General features: G+C 39.6%; 2 protein-coding genes and 1 pseudogene across 3 annotated transcripts in view; 1 reads left to right on the top strand and 2 right to left on the bottom strand.

Moving 5' to 3' along the window:
- Flo2 (flotillin-2) overlaps positions 1-19,968 on the top strand; it is a 146,861-nt gene that overhangs the window by 9,067 nt on the left and 117,826 nt on the right. The gene's annotated exons all lie outside the window — the stretch shown is intronic.
- LOC143153871 (glucose dehydrogenase [FAD, quinone]) lies at positions 2,525-5,474 on the bottom strand. Its single transcript, XM_076325494.1, has 2 exons — positions 3,662-5,474; positions 2,525-3,101 (listed from the first exon to the last, which is right to left on the bottom strand). Exons 1-2 carry the CDS (start codon positions 5,411-5,413, stop codon positions 2,958-2,960), a joined length of 1,896 nt encoding a protein of 631 aa, XP_076181609.1. The 5' UTR covers positions 5,414-5,474; the 3' UTR covers positions 2,525-2,957.
- On the bottom strand, positions 6,988-19,607 carry LOC143153952 (glucose dehydrogenase [FAD, quinone] pseudogene; annotated as a pseudogene). The gene is made up of 2 exons (XR_012993949.1): positions 19,335-19,607; positions 6,988-10,269 (listed from the first exon to the last, which is right to left on the bottom strand). The product of XR_012993949.1 is annotated as a glucose dehydrogenase [FAD, quinone] pseudogene (transcript).

Consider the following 19,968-nt stretch of genomic DNA (forward strand, 5'->3'; position numbering starts at 1 on the left):
CAGTAAGTGTGTACTGTTTAAATTTTGTAAGAATTATTTTATTAGCACTGGATATACCAATTGGTCTAAGTAAAGCTTCATTCGGATCTCAGTAAGTGTGTGCTGTTTAAATTTTGTAAGAATTATTTTATTAGCACTGGATATACCAATTGGTCTAAGTAAAGCTTCATTCGGATCTCAGTAAGTGTGTGCTGTTTAAATTTTGTAAGAATTATTTTATTAACACTGGATATACCAATTGGTTAAAGTAAAGCTTCGTTCGGATCTCAGTAAGTGTGTAAAACGAATCACGTAATTGCAAAACAAATTGCAAAACCTTATATTTAAATGTATACTTACATTATTGACTATCTATGAAGTTCTTGCTCCATTTGTACATTGAACGTTAAAATTTGTAAATTTTGTAAGAATTGTTACATTCTTAACGAATTGTTGATTACTGATTGATTTACGAATCGGTGGTAACGATAGGGCAGATTTCAAATGTTCAAGTGTTTAAATACCGATGTCTAAGGATTTCAGAGAATACATGGAAGGAAACTTTCACTCTTATTGCACATATTCTCGCAAACCGACGTATTCGCGAACAAACACGTATCAGCCATGTAGAAACTTAGAAATAAGATACACGCATTGTAACTGTAAAACATAAATTCACCCCAGGGTGGACAGAATATTCATAGAACCATACGCGTACGCCACAAACGTTCAATGTACAAACGGAGCAAGAACTCCATACATAGTCAATAATGTAAGTATGCATCTAAACATAAGGCTTCATTGCGTTGGAATTTAATCAAACATGTCAGTGTTTCTTAAACTGCACTTTTTCTCGCAAAATATATTTTTCTTCGCAACTTTCTATTTAAATTGAACGGTTACATACTTTTTAAATGTAAATTTTGCACACGTTATGTACCGAGAAGTTTCACGAACGAAAAATCCAAATAAATTTTCCATCGTTTATTATTTTTAACAAAAGTAGAATGAAAAATGCTCAATAGGTGACAGAACGTAGCACTGTAGATAAAACTATACAATTTTAGCTGTTCTGAACTTTCAAGTTTCGTACTTTTCAATTTCTTTTTTGACACTTTTATTACTATTTACGGAGAAACTTTTTTGCGGGTGTTTTTTTTCAATAATAATGAAATACTACGAGAAGCTTTTTTTATTCCATTATATAATACGTTTTTCTTCTCCCTTTCTCTTTCCGAAATCTTGCGGACGTCAAGATTTGCAGATCACAAGTTGAGAAATACTGACACGTATTATTCAAAACCCTCGTTCGACATTTGTCGTAAAATCATCAAGGATCAAAAAATATCTTCGCGTCTCGTGACGTAACGTTGAGAATATGCCAATAATAGAATGTTTAGCGAAACACGTTTTGTCAATACGTGTCCTAGTTTGAGAACCGCTGTTATAGAAACAAGTACACTAGAATGTGTCAAGATTGATTTCCCGTTTAAACTCACGGATAATCTTACACGAAATCGATTTCAATGATGTATTATATGTTGTTCGGCACTAGTCATTATCTACGAATAAATATATATATATATATTTATATTGTTCTCAAGAAGCGGAAAATTCAATATTCTTTATCTCTTTCTTTCTGGAATAAAAGTTTGTGTCGGTTCATTTTTATCATGTCAAATTTCTTTGTAAATATTGAAAATATCCTTAATTACGTATATTTTCGCATTATGGTTCTTAAATAAATTATTTACGATTTCAGAGTAAGATGGAATATCGAATTAAACTTTCTCGAACGAATATCAAATTATTTCGTGATTTTAATGATCGTAACTTTTGTTATCGATTCTTGAAAATTATAGTTGAAAAATAATCGATGATTACATTTACACCGTTCTATATTCATTTCTCGTTACGGTATTTATAGAAATGTAGAAAATATCGCTGAGTGAAAAACTTCGTGATATTATATTTTACTCTGTTTTAAGATAAAACATCGTTCATCGCAGGAGTATTACTGATTTTATGAATCGTTCATACGCAGATTATATAATTGAGTGAAACGTAGATCGTATGTACCAACCAAGTAATTTTAGGTAGTAATTTCGAAGCTTAGTTACGAAAGTAAGAGAATCAAGGTCTTTATCAATTTTAAATCATTAAAATTAATTGCTTCTGGATTGAACTATGTTTTCTGATCAAATCTACTGCAAGAATATAGTTCCGACACGTATTATATAATGAGTTTCAAATTCGTTAGCAATGCAAATTCGAAAGTGAAAGTACAATTTGACCAGATATCGTATCTGTCTGGAATTAAAATACTATCTGAATAAATTAGTCGAGCGTATTTACATTAGGAAAGTACTTTCTGAATTAATAGTATTAATTATCATGTATTTCCGTTATTACTTGGTTTCGAGTAATTTTCAAAGAGGTACGCAAAATGACAATTACTACTTGAACCATTCCATCAAATACTATAGTAATAACTTTGAATCACGGAAATGATGAAAGTATGAGTTATTTTTATTATTATCGAAACTTGGACTTTTCATAATTTTCGTAACGCGTACAATCATGCAGAACAAAGTCGGTTCGACTTCTATGCTACGTTTCAATTACACTCCGTTTATTTCCAAATTTTCAACGAGATTAACAAAAATGTACCGCGGATGAAATTATTAATATTACGCAACCGAAACTTGCAACGATTTGGAATCTCTACTCGTTTTTAATTTCGAAACTTTCGAGAGTTTCTTTAAAAGCTTCTTTATCGTCTTTAAGGAATCAGTCGGTTGTTCATTACCTACTTGGTAAATGAAACTCGTACGAAAAGAACGATGAAAAGAAGTGTTACCTTTCTTTCGATACAGTTTACGTTCATTAAAAAAATCGGATGAGATGTACGTTCATCATGAATAGTCATTTCTTAGCTCAGTATTCCACGTTGTTGTATTCTCTTTAGAACCTGACAATCAGGTTTTTAGGTATCCCCATTCTTTTTTAATCATGTCTGACAATTTTTCTGCAATCATTAACACCGGAACATTTGTGTGCCCTGATACTATTTCCGGTATTATGGAAGCGTCACCCACTCTCAATCCCTTAATTCCGATCACCTGTAACGATTTAAAACTTTGTAATAATATTTAAAAATTAACTTGGGAATATTTTCCTTTTTTTGCTCTTGCGGGTATTAAAGATTTTCGACAATCTAATGTTCATTGTTCGATTATCTTGAACAACAATAACTAGTAGTAATCGCACACGTTCTTCGTTCTTGCATATTATACGTGTTTAGAAACGTATTTTATGTTATTCTCTTCGTATGAATTGTCATACTTGTCGGTTAATTTAATTATTTCTGTCTTTTATCATTGTTTTTATTAAGAGATTGATTTAAAATTAAGTGTACAATTTGGAAAGTGAACTGTGCCAACGTTTATAATCTTTCGTCACTCGTTTCGGTTCGCTTCGAGTCTTGATAAAATTGATAATTGTTTCGTTGAACAAAAATCGACTTTGCAGAAACCGTATACTTTTCAAGGAATTACCAAAAGGGTTAAGAGCTAAAAAATTTACTACACGGTTCGTCGATGCGAAGATTGAAATGAAATTTTCAATTGAAAATCGATTTCTACCTCGAATAAAATAAATTCGAATCACAGATTTTACATACCTTTAGTGTCGGATCGACGACAGCGGTTGGATCTGTTACAGGACCCATTTTGCAACTACCACTGTAGTGATAAATAGTCAACGTCTGGGCCCTGGTATTGCACAGCCAATAATCGTCCGAATCGAAGGGATAATTTTCACACTGGGAGACCGTTTTGTTGTAAAACTTGAGACCAAGCTTCCGTATGGATTCGGTCTCGGCAATCTGGAGAATCAATCTAATACCTTTCACCATAACCCTGATGTCCTCCGGGTCGTTCAGATAATTAGCAACGATCTTTGGCTTGACGTTCACGTCTTTGGACCTCAGCCGTATCCAGCCACGACTGTTAGGGTGCAGTAGCAACGGAAATACTCCCCACGTGTGTCTATTTTGCAGTGATTTGAACTTCTCTGTTATTTCCTCGTTGAAACCGAAGTTCTGCACTAAGACCGGGAACGTGTAAATGGAGGAAAGTAGCGTAAGCATCTCTATATTTGGAACTCCTTCTGTTTTCTTCGGATCGTCCACGTCTACGAAAGCAATGCCCTCGCAACCACCGCTGATGGTCATCGGTCCTTTCCGTTCCAACAGGAAGTCCTTCGCATTGGAGTTTGTAATGTCAAGCAGGTCGAATATCGTCAAACTGACCGGCTGATCAGTCGTGAACGTTAGTCCACCGTATACAATATGATCCATGACGTTGTCACCGACCCGGGAGTCCTTCACCACTTCTATCCCAAGGTTTCTCAAGTGTTCGGCAGGTCCGATTCCGGACAACATCAACAATTGTGGAGTTCCGATTGCCCCTGCGCACAGTATCACCTCCTTTTTCGCGTACACCGTGATACGGCGATTGTTCTTCACGAATTGTACACCGATCGCTCGTTTGGTCTCCTTGTCGATCAGGATCTTGTGCACCATGCTCATCTTTGTCACATGGAGGTTCGGCCGTTTCCTGCCGAACAGGTACGCCTTGTTACTGCTCATTCGTGTACCGCGGTACATGGTTGCCTGGATTTGCGAGAATCCGATTTGCTTCTCCCCGTTATAGTCCACCAACGGATAACCCAGCTCCTGGCCAGCTTTCAGGAACGCGGTTAACATAGGGGAATGAAAAGGTGCTTTGTCTATGGCCACGGGTCCCTTGGTGCTGCGGAAAGCTTTGTCTTTCCTCAGCTCGGGTATCTGTATGTTCTCCAACTTCTTGAAGTACTTGAGCACGTCCTTGTAGGCCCATCCGGTGTTGCCCATTTGGGCCCAGCGATCGTAGTCCAAAGGGTTACCTCTGGTGGCAATCATGTAATTCAAAACGCTACTTCCGCCCATCACCTTGCCCCTGGGCCATCTGCATCTGTGTTCTTTCATACCTGTGCAATAGCTATCGGACGGTTCCGTCTCGTATTTCCAGTTTAGGTCGTCCATCCGTTGTAGGTACGACGCCATCAAAGGTACATCCATCAGTAGAGTTTCTTCGTTACCTGCCTCGATCAACAGAACACTCACGTCTTGAATCTCGCTGAGTCTGGAAGCCACTGCTGCACCACCAGATCCAGCACCCACCACGATGAAGTCGTACACGGATTCGGGCAGTGGCGTGGTGTCCGGTTGGGAAATTTCACGATAAGTCTCCTCGTCTAAGAGGTATTTCAGAGTACCTATCCCTATACCAAATACGTTCTGCATCATGGTGAAGTCGAAGTTCTCGTAGCTGTAGTGGTTCCTGTACGGCCTATGATCGCCGTGTACGCGCAACTGATCGTGGAACACCATAGCGTGCGCGGTCAGTAGCAAAATCAACCTCGAGACCGCGGGAATGGAACCGGCGCTCAGGTTCATCTCGGAAGATTTTTAACCGGGAAATTGAGACTAGTGGCTCGTTGTTCCCGTTATATATGTATTCTCGTATCTTGCGTGCAATGTTCTTTTTTGCCACTTGAACGACCTTTTTTATGAATTCGTGGTTCATACTTATTAATGAAACGTCTGGCAGAAAAAAATTCACATGAATATTATGTGTCGATGTATACAAAATTGTGAATTTTGTAGGAGAACTTTTTGTCGTGTTTTTTTTTTATGAATGAAATTCCGTTTATCGAACCGAACTCGACGTCTTTTTATCGCTGATATGCAATTGTGTTTTTTTAAAGAATCCAGACTGTCTGGATACGATAGATTTCACAAAATCGATTCTGATACGAGCATCGTGCTCGAGTGTTTTCGTTTTTTAACCGGTCTTGCAAAATTCAACGGGATGTTACTTTCGGTTTTTCATAGACCAGCGTCGTTTGCAGGAGTGGAAAAGAATTCTATTCGAATAAAAGATGCAGCAATTTATTTGCGATGTTTATCGGTTTGGACAGTTAAAGTTGTGATATTTGTATTTCGTTCTATAATTCGGATTTGAAGCTCGTTTAGAGTGAGCAGTTTCGAGAATTACAATTGGATTTGTAACTGAAAATTAAATATAGATTGCGTTATACATATGTGTATAACATTGGAACACAATATGACACATTGGAAAAGTAAAAAAACTTTATGCAAGGTTAGAATATTTACATACTCCGAATGGATTATAACCCTTGGATAACATTTTTATTTTAAAAATTTATTTAAAAACCAAAACAGGTTTAAGGTTAAGAGTATAATGAGAATTGTGACGATACTTCGTGATTTACGTTCGAATAAAAAAAGACTTGAATACGTATAAACCATCAAAGAAATATAAATTAGTAATGCTATAGCAGCAGAAATCTTTATGAAAAGAGAACCATTATTGTCTATATAATGTGTACAATCCACCAGTGTGTCTCATCCCATTACTTTTAACAAAATTAACGTAAGTGTTTAATCATTTGTGTTTAATCCATATTAAATTGTCTCGTTAATCCTATCGATCATTTTATTATCGATGTTTACTCACTCCAATGTTTATATTTCCAAAACTTCGATACGAAGATCATTTTGTAGAATATAGTCCAACACTTTCAAAGATATTCGTTTTCATTGAAAAAAATTTTACTGCCACTAGATAATCATTCGTCTGTCATATGCAGCGAGGAACAAAATAACTATCAAATTAAGTAGAAAGTTATAGAATTATTATACGTTTATCACAGTGAAATAAGTGTTAATTAATGTACGTTCAAGTTTTTGACTATTGCTTTCGAAATGGTATAATAATATTGTCTTCCCCATCTCATTGGCAGATCTGTCATCTCAATTTTTTTACGACAGAATTGATTACTCGTACATTTAATATATTGTACAATTTTAATTGTAATTTTATTCACGATGAGATTAGATTACTCGTGACAGGTTTCATTCGATCAAGTTTCATTGTTTTTCGCAAATTGTTTATTTTACAAGCGTACAGTGAGGTAATTAATTAAACGTCTCTGCAACAATTATGAAACGAACGCACACACGATAGTTCGTGTATTCGTTGATATTTCATGTAATTACAGTTTTACAATGACGACGTTACGCAACAAAGTATGGCACGTAGACGAGACACATTTCATTCGAAATAAGTGCTCCGTTGCTAAAATTAGATTTTCTCTTTCGTTAAAAATATATCAAAATAGCTAATTGCGATTGTAATTTCTATATAAATATCGCACTAATCGAGACTTCTAAAATCAAAGAATTTTTTTATATTGTCATCAATTGGTCCAATTATTGTTATTATTAAAATACACACATATATATATATATTTTTTTTTTTTTGAAATTAGAGAATTATTAAATTTGGATTACTTATTAATTATTATACAAATTGTAGAAAATGACTACGAATGAGCTACGCATATACCCCAGTATAAGTATAAAACAACAGAAGAACATGTATATTTCTGGAAATACCCAACCTTCGACCACAATGAGGTAAACTATAAAAACAATAATCCGAGTCTTGTAACTTCCTTATTTATATACGATTAACGTACGATTATTCCAAAAGTTCCTTGAAACGTTTTAAGCGAGGAAATAAAAATTGAGCCGCAAATTTTCCGGTTACTATACGTAACGTCCATTTTTCCCTGATCCTGTTCGCAGTACACCGTATTATCTATTTAGTATGTAACTTTTTATTCACAATTCGTTAATATCCTTCGTCCAGTTCTCTCAGGTAGAAAAGTATCGTTGACACGTTAATTTTATCATTATAATATTATCACTTATTATTAATTCCCATAAGGTTAAGGAACTCGGTAATTACAAATGGAAAATAATCCGGTATGCGATCGAAATTATTTTCCTACTTGGCCCTTTCGATAAAGACTTCTATTTCTTTCTCGTCACTCGAATCTACTTCAACAAGACAACGTTACTTAACCGTAGCGTTACAATTAGGTTAACAAAACATTATTTTATATACAGTGTATAGTATACACACACAAAACGTATCACAATGTAGGACGTGTAATGCAACAGAACAAGTAAATTATTAACAACCGTTTGATCCTGAGATCCAGAATCAACCGTAACAATTTCTACCGACTTAATCGCTGGTTTCATTGTTCAATTTGTTAACTCGGCGCGGTCTTGACGCCCAACCAATCGTTTTTAACAAGATCGGCCCCTTTCTCGCCGATCATTATAACCGGTGCGTTCGTGTTGCCGCTGGAAATCGTTGGCATGATGGACGCGTCGATCACTCTCAGTCCTTCCACCCCGTAAACTTTTAATCTGGAATCGACAACCGCTGTTGGATCGCTCGGTGGCCCCATCTTGGTCGTACCAACGGGATGATAGATCGTCATCGTGATGTGACGAATGTGACACTCCAGATAAGCGTCCGAGGCAAACTTGAAGTGTTTGCATCCCGGTAGCTTGGTACGATGAATCCTCGAACCGAATTGCTTGAAGACCCTCGCTTCGTTCACACGTAACGCGATTTTCGCACCCTCGACGAGGGTGGCGATGTCCGCGGGATCGGAGAAGTAGTTGGCGTCGATCAAGGGACTCTGAAATGGATTCGAGCTCCTCAACCTGACCGTGCCGCGCGATCTCGGTCTGAGAAGAAGAGGCATGATGCTCCAGGCGTCTTTGTTCGCGATGGGCCTGTACACCGTGTCGTAGACCTCGTCGGTGATACCAAGAACCTTCCTGATCTGGATGCCAGCGTCCGAGTTTATCGACGCCGGCGCCATATGGAACTGGATGTCCGGATAATCCAACGATCGGTTAGCGTACCTGGTGTTAACGAAGGCGTAGCCTTCGACGCCGCCCAGAGTGGTCATAGGTCCCCTCCCATTGGCCACGTAATGCATGGTCACAGGAGCAGCTTGAAAACGATTCTGTACAATAGCCACGGGCTTGTCGATGAGAAACGTCAGCCCACCCATGCCGACGTGGTCTTGGAGATTGTCACCGACTCGCAAATCCTTGATCACCGGTATTCCAACGCGACGTAGGTGTTCCCGGGGACCTATACCCGAGAGCATCAGTATCTGCGGGCTATTGATCGCGCCCGCCGAAAGGATCACCTCCTTCCGTGCGCGAACGATTTGTCTACGACCGTCTCGGATGAATTCCACGCCGGTCGCTCGCATGGTCAACGTATCGATCAGTATCCTGGTTACGTGGGAGTTCATCGCGGTGTGAATGTTCCTGCGCAGCCTTACGGGACGCAGGAACGCCTTCGCCGTGGAACACCTACTGCCCCTGCGGATCGTTCCCTGTGCTATCATGAACCCAGTTTGTCGTTCCCCGTTTATATCCCTGTTCTCGTAACCCATTTCGACCCCGGCTTGGACAAACGCGACGACCAGAGGTGTCTTCCACGGTGACTCCTGCACCGTTAGGTAACCACCCGTCGAGTGGTACTCACTCTTCTGCAAATAGGGATTCCGGTTGTCCTCCGATTTCTTGAAGTAATAGAGCGCCTGATCGTAACCCCAGCCCGGATTGCCCAGTGACTCCCAGTAATCGTAATCGTGCCTATTCCCGCGGACGTAGATCATGTAATTAAGGACACTGGAACCACCGAGTACTTTGCCACGCGGCCAGTTGCAACGTCCACCGTTCATCGCCAGGCAGGCTCTCCCCGTCGGTTCGATCTTGTACTCCCAGTCCAACTTCGTCAGTTGCAGATAGGCTGCCAACGATGGCACGTCGGTTACCTCGTTCTCGTCCGGACCAGCCTCGAGCAACAAAACGTTCCAGTTCGGTATCTCCGAGAGTCTGCTGGCCACCACCGCACCTGCCGATCCACCACCGATTACGACGAAGTCGTACTCGGGGTACAACGGGTATCTGTCTATGGGTCGACTCTCCGGGTCCAGTTGGTCGTAATGATAGTAAGACAGACCCGCTATCAACAGAGGTATCAACCACAGACTCGTGCCCATCAAACCCAGAGCACCTTTTAGGGCCGACGTGACCACTATCGTACTGAAAACCATTCTTCTTCGATTGGAGTTTCCTCGTCACCGTTGAATGAGCTTCTTGACTTCCCAGTGCTTCGGTTGGCTCGTATGTCATTACGCGAAACGTGGATTTCACCGCGAGGAAATGTCCGGCGGTCGCGTGCCGATTTTCTCGATCCTATGTACCGCGTAGAAGTTTATGTTCCTCATTATACTCGTGGTGCTCCTGTCGGCCCGAGCACAGAGAGTTCCGTCGCCCTGTAACCGGATAAAGAATCAATTAGCGAATTGCTCGTTTCGATGAATCATTTTTCGTAGGTTCGATTCGATATCGGTTATTTTCTACTCGACGTTGCTCGATAAGATTTGTCGTTCGATGAGAAACGGAGCTATTAGGTTCGTTGTTTCATTTTTCGAAAGATGTGCGACGAACATGCGCGAAGTTTCACGCAGATACGTCGACTCGTTCGTATGTTTGCAGTCGTTCAAACGTTGAAGTGTCATGGTATTTTTTCTATTTTTACAATGGAAAAAACGACGAAACTTATCGAACAATCTAGCAGCGGTTCCTGTTTTCAAACGAGAAAATCAAGACCACCGATTCGTAAAAGTCGATACGCGTTTCGTTTCTTTAATCCGATATGAAAATTGTAACTCGAAAGCGGGGTTTACCGTACGTGACGTTCTCCTCGAGGATGGGGAAATTAATATACTCTTAAAGTTCAAAATATAACTTCGAAAGGGAACTGTATCGACAGTTTACAATTCCAATCACGTTCAACTATTAATTTACGTATTTCTGAATTTTTTCCCCCATTACCGATCAGCTCGACTCTCAAATATCCCCCCGGATAAAAGTTCCTCATCGTTTCTCAAAGTTGCTCGTTAAATCCCCTCTTCTGTCTTATTCTTCCTATTGGTAGCTCACATTTGTCGTGGAATCGTTTTAATTTATTCGTACTCCCGTTTTTACGCAAGCAACGATACGCGAGTACGGGGCAAGAAATCAATTTCTCCCATTTCACAATTGAACGATTGTTCCTGCGAAGAATGCACTTTCATCGTTGCCTAGCGAACGATCGTTGGCGAGTACCGTTTAACGTGTACGTTCCGTGTCCGCGCTGGGACACTTAACGTTTTCCCATCGCTAAAGAAAGGAGTTGTTGATAGTCGGCGTGAGTAGATCGTGTTGATTACGATGTAAATCCGGTCGGACGACGCGGAAGGAAGAGGAATGCTTGCAGGAAATATCAAGCGTTTTAATTGCCACCTTGGCCGGTACACGATTGACTAGGTTCAATTTAAAGGGGTGCCGCGGGTCGCAATGTTCGGTTAATTCCCGCGCAAACCGGCCAATAAATTGACGAAGTTATGTCGCCGTTGCTTGAAAAACGGAGACGGTGATCTCATAACGGGGAAAGGAGAAAGTGTTCCACCGATGCAAACGTTGCTCCGCCACGCTCGTTTCCTTCCAAGAGACTCACTCTCGTGGTTACGTTACGTGGCCTCTCTCTTCGTCTTGTTCCCCAACTTCGTTACCAGCCTGTCAACGGACACCGCGAGCTTTCCTGACCGTGAAAACGGTACTAATAGACGATCACGAGCCAGACGTTTCGCTATCGATCACGGTATTGTCGATAGAATACCACTTCGATACGTCGTGTCGGTGCGGAGCGAAGCAATAGTTGCACCGGAGCAACTTAACACTAGATTCACCAACCAGTCGAAATGCACTGGTCCCAACCGCTTTCACGATCAAATTTGCTTTAAATACCATAGCACGTTCTTCGAAGACGTGATCTTTTCTATTCTACGCATACGGTCAATTTTCAAAATTCCTCTTCTTTTCTCACCGATTCGTTTCTTTTTAGATACATACGAGGTATACGTTAATACTCCGAAATCTATCGGTAGTTATAGTATCAATGAAAGATGCTTTCTCGTTCTGCTCCACTTCGCGCCGAGAAACGAATCTCGAATGAATATTAAAAAAAAGGGGTCATTTGACCCGCTTTACAAATTTTATTCGTCTAAATTCAAGAATCGTATTTCCTAGTTTCGTTTCGCATTTGAAAATTGATCGTTCTTCGAATTTTCGATCGAATGAAAATCAGATTTTTCGTTCGCGATGGTTACTGCAATCGTTACTGTTTACCACGTCGGTAAAAGTCTATTGAATGTTGTATTTATTGATCTCGACGGATCATTTTTAGCAAAACGAAGCGTCAGTGGTTTGATTTTCAGGGTTTTATACTCCAAGGTTGTACAAGCTGGAATTGTGTCGCGAAACAAGTTTAGATGAAGCCAACTATGAAACGAAGTGCGAAAAGTATTACGAAACTAGACGTGTTTGATATTGACCTATAAAATTTGTCTCTAGGTCGAATCTATACTCCGTTCGAGCAAAGTTAGACATTAATTCATGTTTTATCTTACGTCTTTTTAAATACAACCAGTACTTCAGAGGTAATCACGTATCCGTGTAATCAGCGGTTGAATTATTTTCTATGCAACAATTTCACGTATTGCAAAGCCTATGCATTTCGCTGCACGTAATTTGCATGTCTGATGTTACGAAAATGTTGTAAGAAACTGGAAGTTGGTACTCGATTAGAGTCGTTGATTACGTTCGCTTGAGTTCGCGATAGAATTGTACACGGTCGACAGAAATGCGAAAGTCCTTCGTTAATAAATCAAGCTCTGAGACTCTAACACTTCGCACGACTGGAAACTCGAATCTCTGTACGATTTCATTCGGATATCTGCGAAGAGTATCAATTTTTACGAAAACTAGCCAATAGATAAGCGTATCTCTAAAATTGGAAACTCTCAAAACAAGCATACCATCTTGTCTTGAAACGAACAAATTTAGAGTTACGTTGCATCGGTGAACACTGGTCATTTGCAACAAGTTGGATGCAGGGAGCAACGATCCGTTTAAAATCCTCGAACTGACCAATTATAAGACTTGGAAAAAATTATTCACGATGGAACCATATCGTTCGAGAGCCTCAATAATGTACCAAATATAAGAACCTTTACGTATTTCGTATTTCAGCATCTGGGTACCGCATACTTCGTATCGAACGATTATCTCGAAAGATTTATTTCGATCCACTCTTATCGGTAATTACCCATGCGATGAAACGATCGGTATTTACCCTGAAAGTGTCACCGAATGTCAAGTTGTCGTTCGAGGAGAAGAAACGAGAGTTCCTTTCCAATGTCCAGATTGCGCAACGCGAATAGCACAGTGCCATGAAAAAGTGTATCAACTCCTACCTCCAGATGTCCTCGAATGCAATACACTGTAACAAATACAATTTCTCGTGACACGATCGATAGCCTCTTACGTAGGTCCGAAAATAGCACCGATACACCGAAGGGTACAACAACACTCCGTGTGAACTCGAGTATCCTTCGAAGATCTATCTACTCGTGCGAGCAACATTATCGACAATGTGGTTACACAGGTAAATCACAAACGAGCAAATATGTACTCGCTATATTGCTCGAGTAAATAAAAGACGAGTTCTTGTTTAACACGCTTCCAGGCGTTAAACACTTTCGACGAACGAAGTCGCGCGCGCTCAGAACACTTCGTTACTCGTAGTGTGAACCAGCATCGAGTACTTCAAAGGTACGTTTCCAAACGTCGGTAAAAGTCGTGACTTTAACCGCGACGACACTGTACGACAATCATTTGCGTGACGATGCAATGACAGTCTCTTCGCGTCAGCACTGTCGTAACTTTCGTCACTGTCGATAATACGAAGATTCCTAATTCCCCTTTGAAACTTCATCGTTTCAAGACTCATACGAACGGATACTAAAATTCATTGATTGGAAAGCGTTCGAAATGTGACGAATATCGTGTAGAAATATGTCGTGTAGAAATATGTCACGTAGAAATATGTCACGTAGAAATATGTCACGTAGAAATAATGGAAAAATCGTTACACCGTAACGACAGGTACCGCCATGTGAAAACGTACCTTGAAAACCAACTGTACCTGAACTTGAGCGACTTCTCCGTTAGGCACGTTTTTCCCCCTTGGGGTTTAACGTAATTTTTTTTTTAATAAAAACGACGCGGTATTCTCGGCCAATGTTCCACCGTTTATTTATAAACATCGACCCCTACTTTTCAAGCTCGGTTTCGTCCAAAAAGCGCTCGTCCAATCTTGTTGGACCTTCCCTTGTTGATAGCTAAACGTTTAAGTTCGCCGCGCGTATCCTTGAATTCGCGTGCACGTGCACCTGTGAATTCGCGTACACGTGCATCGAAACGTGTACCGTTCGCTGAGAGGGGTCCGTTTGAAATTATACTTTTCCATCGTTATACGTCCGTCGATTGCACGCTGGCACGAAAACGTATTTTCCGTAAAGAAAAAAGAGAAAGAAGAAACGAAAAAGAAACAGCAACGACCGAACTCTCGTCGCTCGAGAAAGTTTTCAGTGGATAGTTTCAGGTCATGGAAGACGCGTGTCGAACCAAACGGTGACCGTGAAGGTGGAGAAAAAAAAATATAATAAAACGAAAGAGAAAACACGAGATCGTGTATGTAGGGCTATCGAAACGTTCTCGAGGTTGGAAGCTCGTAAATAACGTGGTATCCGGTCGATGGTCGACTAAATAGAAAACGCACGGTGATGGGGGAAGAAAAATGTCGGGTCCCTGTTGTTGTCCCGGGGTTTCTGTAACACGTAAGAAAGTAACGCGGAAGCTGGCCGGAACTTTTCTTTCTGAAATTACTCGTTGGATCGACCGCAGGAGGTTCCGGCACTATTTTTCTAGCCTATTACACCGACTCGGGCGCAGTGTTCTGTACGCGTACCGTAATAATTATCTTGTTGCCCGGAGCAGCTCTTCCTCGGCCAACGTGACTCGCGATAAAAACAACAATTCGTCCACGAACCTCCTCGACGACAGTTCTCGTTCGTAAAATCTGTTTTTCTTGTTTCAGGTAAGAGTCTCGCCGGCTGCATCGCGAGGTTACCAGTCGAGTGCCACGTGAGTTTCCGTTCGACCGTAAATTCGTTGTTTCGAGCGAGCCCGGGTGGTATGCGCGCGTATTTTCATTCGCGGAGGCACGTTTTATTTCTAGAAATAAATAAGGAGCGATACACTCTCTCCACGCTAATTGCACAAGTTTCGAATTGTTGTTCGAGGGAAAACAAACGAACGGGGGCAAATTTCGTAGCGTTCCCATCGACGTGCAAAAAATCGATCGACAAGGATGATCGAAAGCTGGTAAAATTGTTAAAGAGAGAGACTTCTCGAGAGAGAATCGCGGGTCATTGAGAAACGGGTAGTAATGTGCTTGTTGTCGTATTAAAATGGCAATATTCAATAGGATATTTATTCAATCGTGGTTATTATAATTATATTATAGCTTATCTCGTTGACGTGCCAATTTTATTATAATTTGTGTATTAATGTATAATTTATTTATGTTTATTTATATGTTTATGTATTCAAACACTCTGTGTTGGTTGTCCAAGAAAACTTATCGAAATACAAATTTTTGTTTCTTCTTTTATTTTTTGTTTTTTTTTTTCTTCTATTCGATCCTTTTACTCAGCGTGTGCTCGTGTATTCGTACACGTATACCCGGCACGAACCGATAGCAATTGATTATTCTACGAGTAAAAATAGAAAGCAAGAAAAGTCGACGGATCTGCTGTATCTGTAAAATAAGTCGATAGATAAAATAGAAATAAATTTCTGCGATTTATAATCGTACATTTTGTTTCTTAAATGTATATTCGAACCGTTGATCCTCACGATTAAAGAAGATAAAAGCAATGTAGAAAGTGAGCCTAGATGTGTTTTTTACATGAATTTCATAAGTTGCATAATATCGTGAAACCGGTTACAAATACTTCGAGTGAAAAGGCAGATGTAATACTCATCGTCCGATCATAAATTATAAAAGATGTAAACTTCTGCGTGCGTATACTGAAAGTGATATTTGTCGTCAAATATTGCATCGAAATAATATCTAGATTAAGTTATCCGGGTGAGTAAATATAATTGAGAAATATCTTATTCGAAAGTACTTGAAACGAAAATTCAAATCTAACCCCGTAAGAAAGTCTTTAAAAATATTTTGCATTTCATTTCTATCGATAACATTACACGTTCGCGCAGATCTCTGTGTAAGGAGCAATAAACTCGAAGAAAAAAGAAAAGAAATATTTAAAAATATTTGACTTTTGCGAAATTGCACGATGTCGGTGATCAATCAATGGTTCCAGCGTAACGAAAAACAATAAGTATCAGGATCGTATCGATAGTCGACCTCGACGTTCACTCCCTGTTACGAATCCTCCAAATTTCCAGTTCTGCGAAAAACGAAATATTTAATTCGCGCGGAAGGGCTATTAAATGTTCCTAGTCGTCGTTGTAGTAAGTGTCGGTCGTTCTTACACAATCAATTACGTTCTCTGAATGTTCTCGCGCGTAATGACGCGCTCGGTCGTATCCACTCATTATCCTACCACTTTACGAAGAATGCACGACCTTAATAGTTTCGACCACTCGAACAGCCAGCGAGTAATTCTAAGCAATCACGAATGAACCGCGTGCATCCAATTTGTGGTACATTTGCTGTTCGTTTATACGATTATTTGTACAACGATATTCTCTTTACGGTTGACTCGTGTGCACGGGGTGAGAGAGAAGCTCTACCACCTCGTTGAAAACGTTCATATTTTTTCTACAATTGTACACCGTTCGAATACAAATTTCTTTGTCGTAGTGTACTCTTTGGTATATCACACAATGTACTTACTGGTAGATGATTTCAACAGTTTTGTTATTCCAGTACAGATAGTACAGTTTACTTTATCATTGTACCCTGTCTGTATATTCTTTGTTTCGTTTACAAATGTCGTTGTAAACAATCGATCCTTCCAAAGTGTGTATTTGACAATTGAGAGCTGCGAACGTCGAAAAAAAAAAAAACTAGTGGAAGCTGAAAATGAATACTGCTGGAACAGTATTTAAGATATTGCAAAGAATTTCTAGAGGCAAGTGGTAAAAAACAGTCCAAAGGCTGTTCAAGGAAATGTACAAAAATAAAATGTATATATCTCTGTCGAAATGAAGTAAGATATTTTATATAATGGAAAAAAAAATAGTTTTCGATGAATACTCTTCGAGGAATATTATTCATAAGTCTGCGTCACAACATTTTTCTTTAGTCTCTCAATCGTTTGATTCGCTGTGTGTCTATGTATATATCTATTAATACGATACAGATATCAATTCTCTAGAAACTTTTTATGCTATTGGACAGGTATTGACGTAAAGTATCGTTAATTTGGTAAAAGAACTTCAGTAATGTTCTTTATAGTATCGATAGAGTACAAATAGCAGGTATCATTGAGATATCAACAAGACAAAAACGAAGCGATCACTTACAATAACGTCTCTTCTGTCGATAGATGACTTCTTATTGCTATCTGGATTACAAGATCGTCTGTGTATTGGTTATTTGTGTTCTTTTCTTTGATTTCATTAACTATTCTTTCCGAGTCTTATTTGACGTTAAAATTGCATAAACACGTTCAAAAAGAATTCATTGAAATATTGAAATGGAAATAAAAGACGTTAATAGTGTTGCTTCTTTTATATATCGTACCAGAGACTGTTTTTAAATGCAGTCGATTTAAAGATAGAAATTACTTCTTTGTATTCTAATGAAATAGCTGTCATACGATGCAATTAATCTTGAGGTAATTGTTATGTACATATGTATGCTAGAAATGCGTGTATCATTACGTATAAAATGATCCATAAACATTTCATAATTTTATTTTATGTCCAGAAAAAGAGGCACAAAAAATATTAATTTTATTTGCCTATTACGAACGAAAAGTTCCTTGATCAGTTGAAAATAAAATTATACTCCTGCTGTATCGCACAATACTTAACGTATCTCGCTTAGAAATTTAAACACACGAAAAATTCAATTTATGAAACGTAAGTCTGTTTCCTAAATCATCTAGTGGTTTTATAGTATAAGTACTCGGATTGAAAAATGATTGCGGAACAAATAACTGTCCTTGAATAATAGTATTCGATCCGTAATGTCTACACACCGTACGAAATAATCAACGAGCAATAAAGTTTTTATTTTTATCACAATTTGTTACTTAAACCAAATATTAAGTAAAATCGCGCATTAAATAGTTAAAATATATCGTTACGAAATTAGAAACCATAAAGAATTCCTGTGACGTGCACGATATGACAGAAATCCGTTTCTTTACTTATAAATTGCCTTTTCGTGTCAGTAATCAGTTTCTGTGATACGAAATCTTTTTAAAACATTCTAATCGCTAAATCATAACTCAAGCCAAGGACATTCTCTCGAACACACCGGTACACTGCAATAAAAACAAGTTTCTGTACCATTGCACTTATCTCTCCTTTGTATCGAAGTTAAGTTTCTTAGCTGACCGTTTCACAGAACCGTTACAGTGTAAAAAAATTGTAGTATCATCGCTTGTTAATTGAACACATCATCGGGTAAAAAACGAAGCCAATGATAATTTCTGATATAATCTCGTATCGAAATAAAAACACAAAAACAACCGTGTTAAAGTATAATCATACGACAAACAATTGACCTTTTAATAACTGCAATCGAGTATACACAGCGGGTATGTAAATTCTTTTGGTTTTGCATACAATTCTACAAGATTTTGTCCCCTTTTCTTCAATTTTCACACACACACACACTCGTATCGAGCATAATTATTAAAAAATAAATTCTAAACACAACTCAGCACAGAGGTTGTTCCTACTTCCGTTCGATCCAACAGTGAAAAGATGAACACGTTGACCGCCACGGTGGTCATCGATGACCAACGTCTCGAATCTACGATACTTCTTCAAATGCTCGCGATTAAACGAATCCTAATTACTCGCAATAATTACCTCGTAAAGTAACAGGTGCACATTGGACGAAAAACCAAAGGAACATTTCCATTTGCCCCTCTGACTCGCGGAAATATCAACGACCCTGAACACGGTGAACACGATGCAACGATCTACGCGTGAAACCACTTAACGTAGCAACTTCGTTGCTGAATTTACCAGGGCGGTGTAAAAAAAAACACCAAGCGTCTCTACCCTGTACCATCGATCGAACGTTCCGTTGAATCGTTTCAACGATCCAACTGGCAACGATTTCCGTCCACGTTCACGAAAGCAGCAGTCCTTTCGTCGAATTAGTCGATCACCGAACCAATTGGCACGTCGAACTTTCTCCAAGAGGGAGAATCTCCTGTTCCTCTCGATTTCGACTTACCTTCCTCGATTCCCTCGATTAGCTTCCGTTCGTTGAACGTTTCCCATGAAATCCAACGTGGTTGTTCCTCGTTGTCTGGCCGTTACGATCGTTTCTCCGTTGTGTCTCGGTACCGCGTAGAACCCGATCCGAGATAACGAACGAACCTTTCTTCCTGGTACGATTGGAAGGTTCTCGGTGAACACGGGCCACGTACGGGCCAAGTTTTCGGACTGTTTCACCGGTAGCGAGACGAACGCCGAGTGACCGCCAGGGAATCGGTAATGACACTCGGAAGAACGATACGGTACTGTACCGATACCACACTCCCTACTCATTTCACTCTCACCGTCCTTGTTGGTATGGCCGGTGACTGGGTTTCTTCGTCCTTCTGGTAGGCTCCCGACCGTACTTTGGCAGTGAAAGTATTCTCTTCCTGTGGTTACCTACGCACACCTATCCCCCCCTTACAATGTGGTAACCACCGGTACTTACACCGACGTAGCCATTAACGTCTGTACACACTGTGCTTTACACTCGCGGCGATCCTGATGATTCCTGTCCCGTGTGTCCAACTTCTTCCTGTATCGTTCGGCGTTGTTTCGATTTCGTCCGGAGAGTGTTACCAAATTTTCAGACTCTTTTGGGATCGATT

Source organism: Ptiloglossa arizonensis, chromosome 13 (assembly GCF_051014685.1).
Source record: "Ptiloglossa arizonensis isolate GNS036 chromosome 13, iyPtiAriz1_principal, whole genome shotgun sequence".
Taxonomy (NCBI): domain Eukaryota; kingdom Metazoa; phylum Arthropoda; class Insecta; order Hymenoptera; family Colletidae; genus Ptiloglossa; species Ptiloglossa arizonensis.

What these genes read in the sequence shown, in the direction of transcription:
- LOC143153871 (XM_076325494.1), bottom strand. Translation starts at nt 5,413, where the DNA reads ATGGTGTTCCACGATCAGTTGCGCGTACACGGCGATCATAGGCCGTAC. An exon ending in TCGTCGATCCGACACTAAAG is followed by an intron (nt 3,102 to 3,661) that starts GTATGTAAAATC and finishes AAATCGTTACAG; the next exon opens with GTGATCGGAATTAAGGGATT.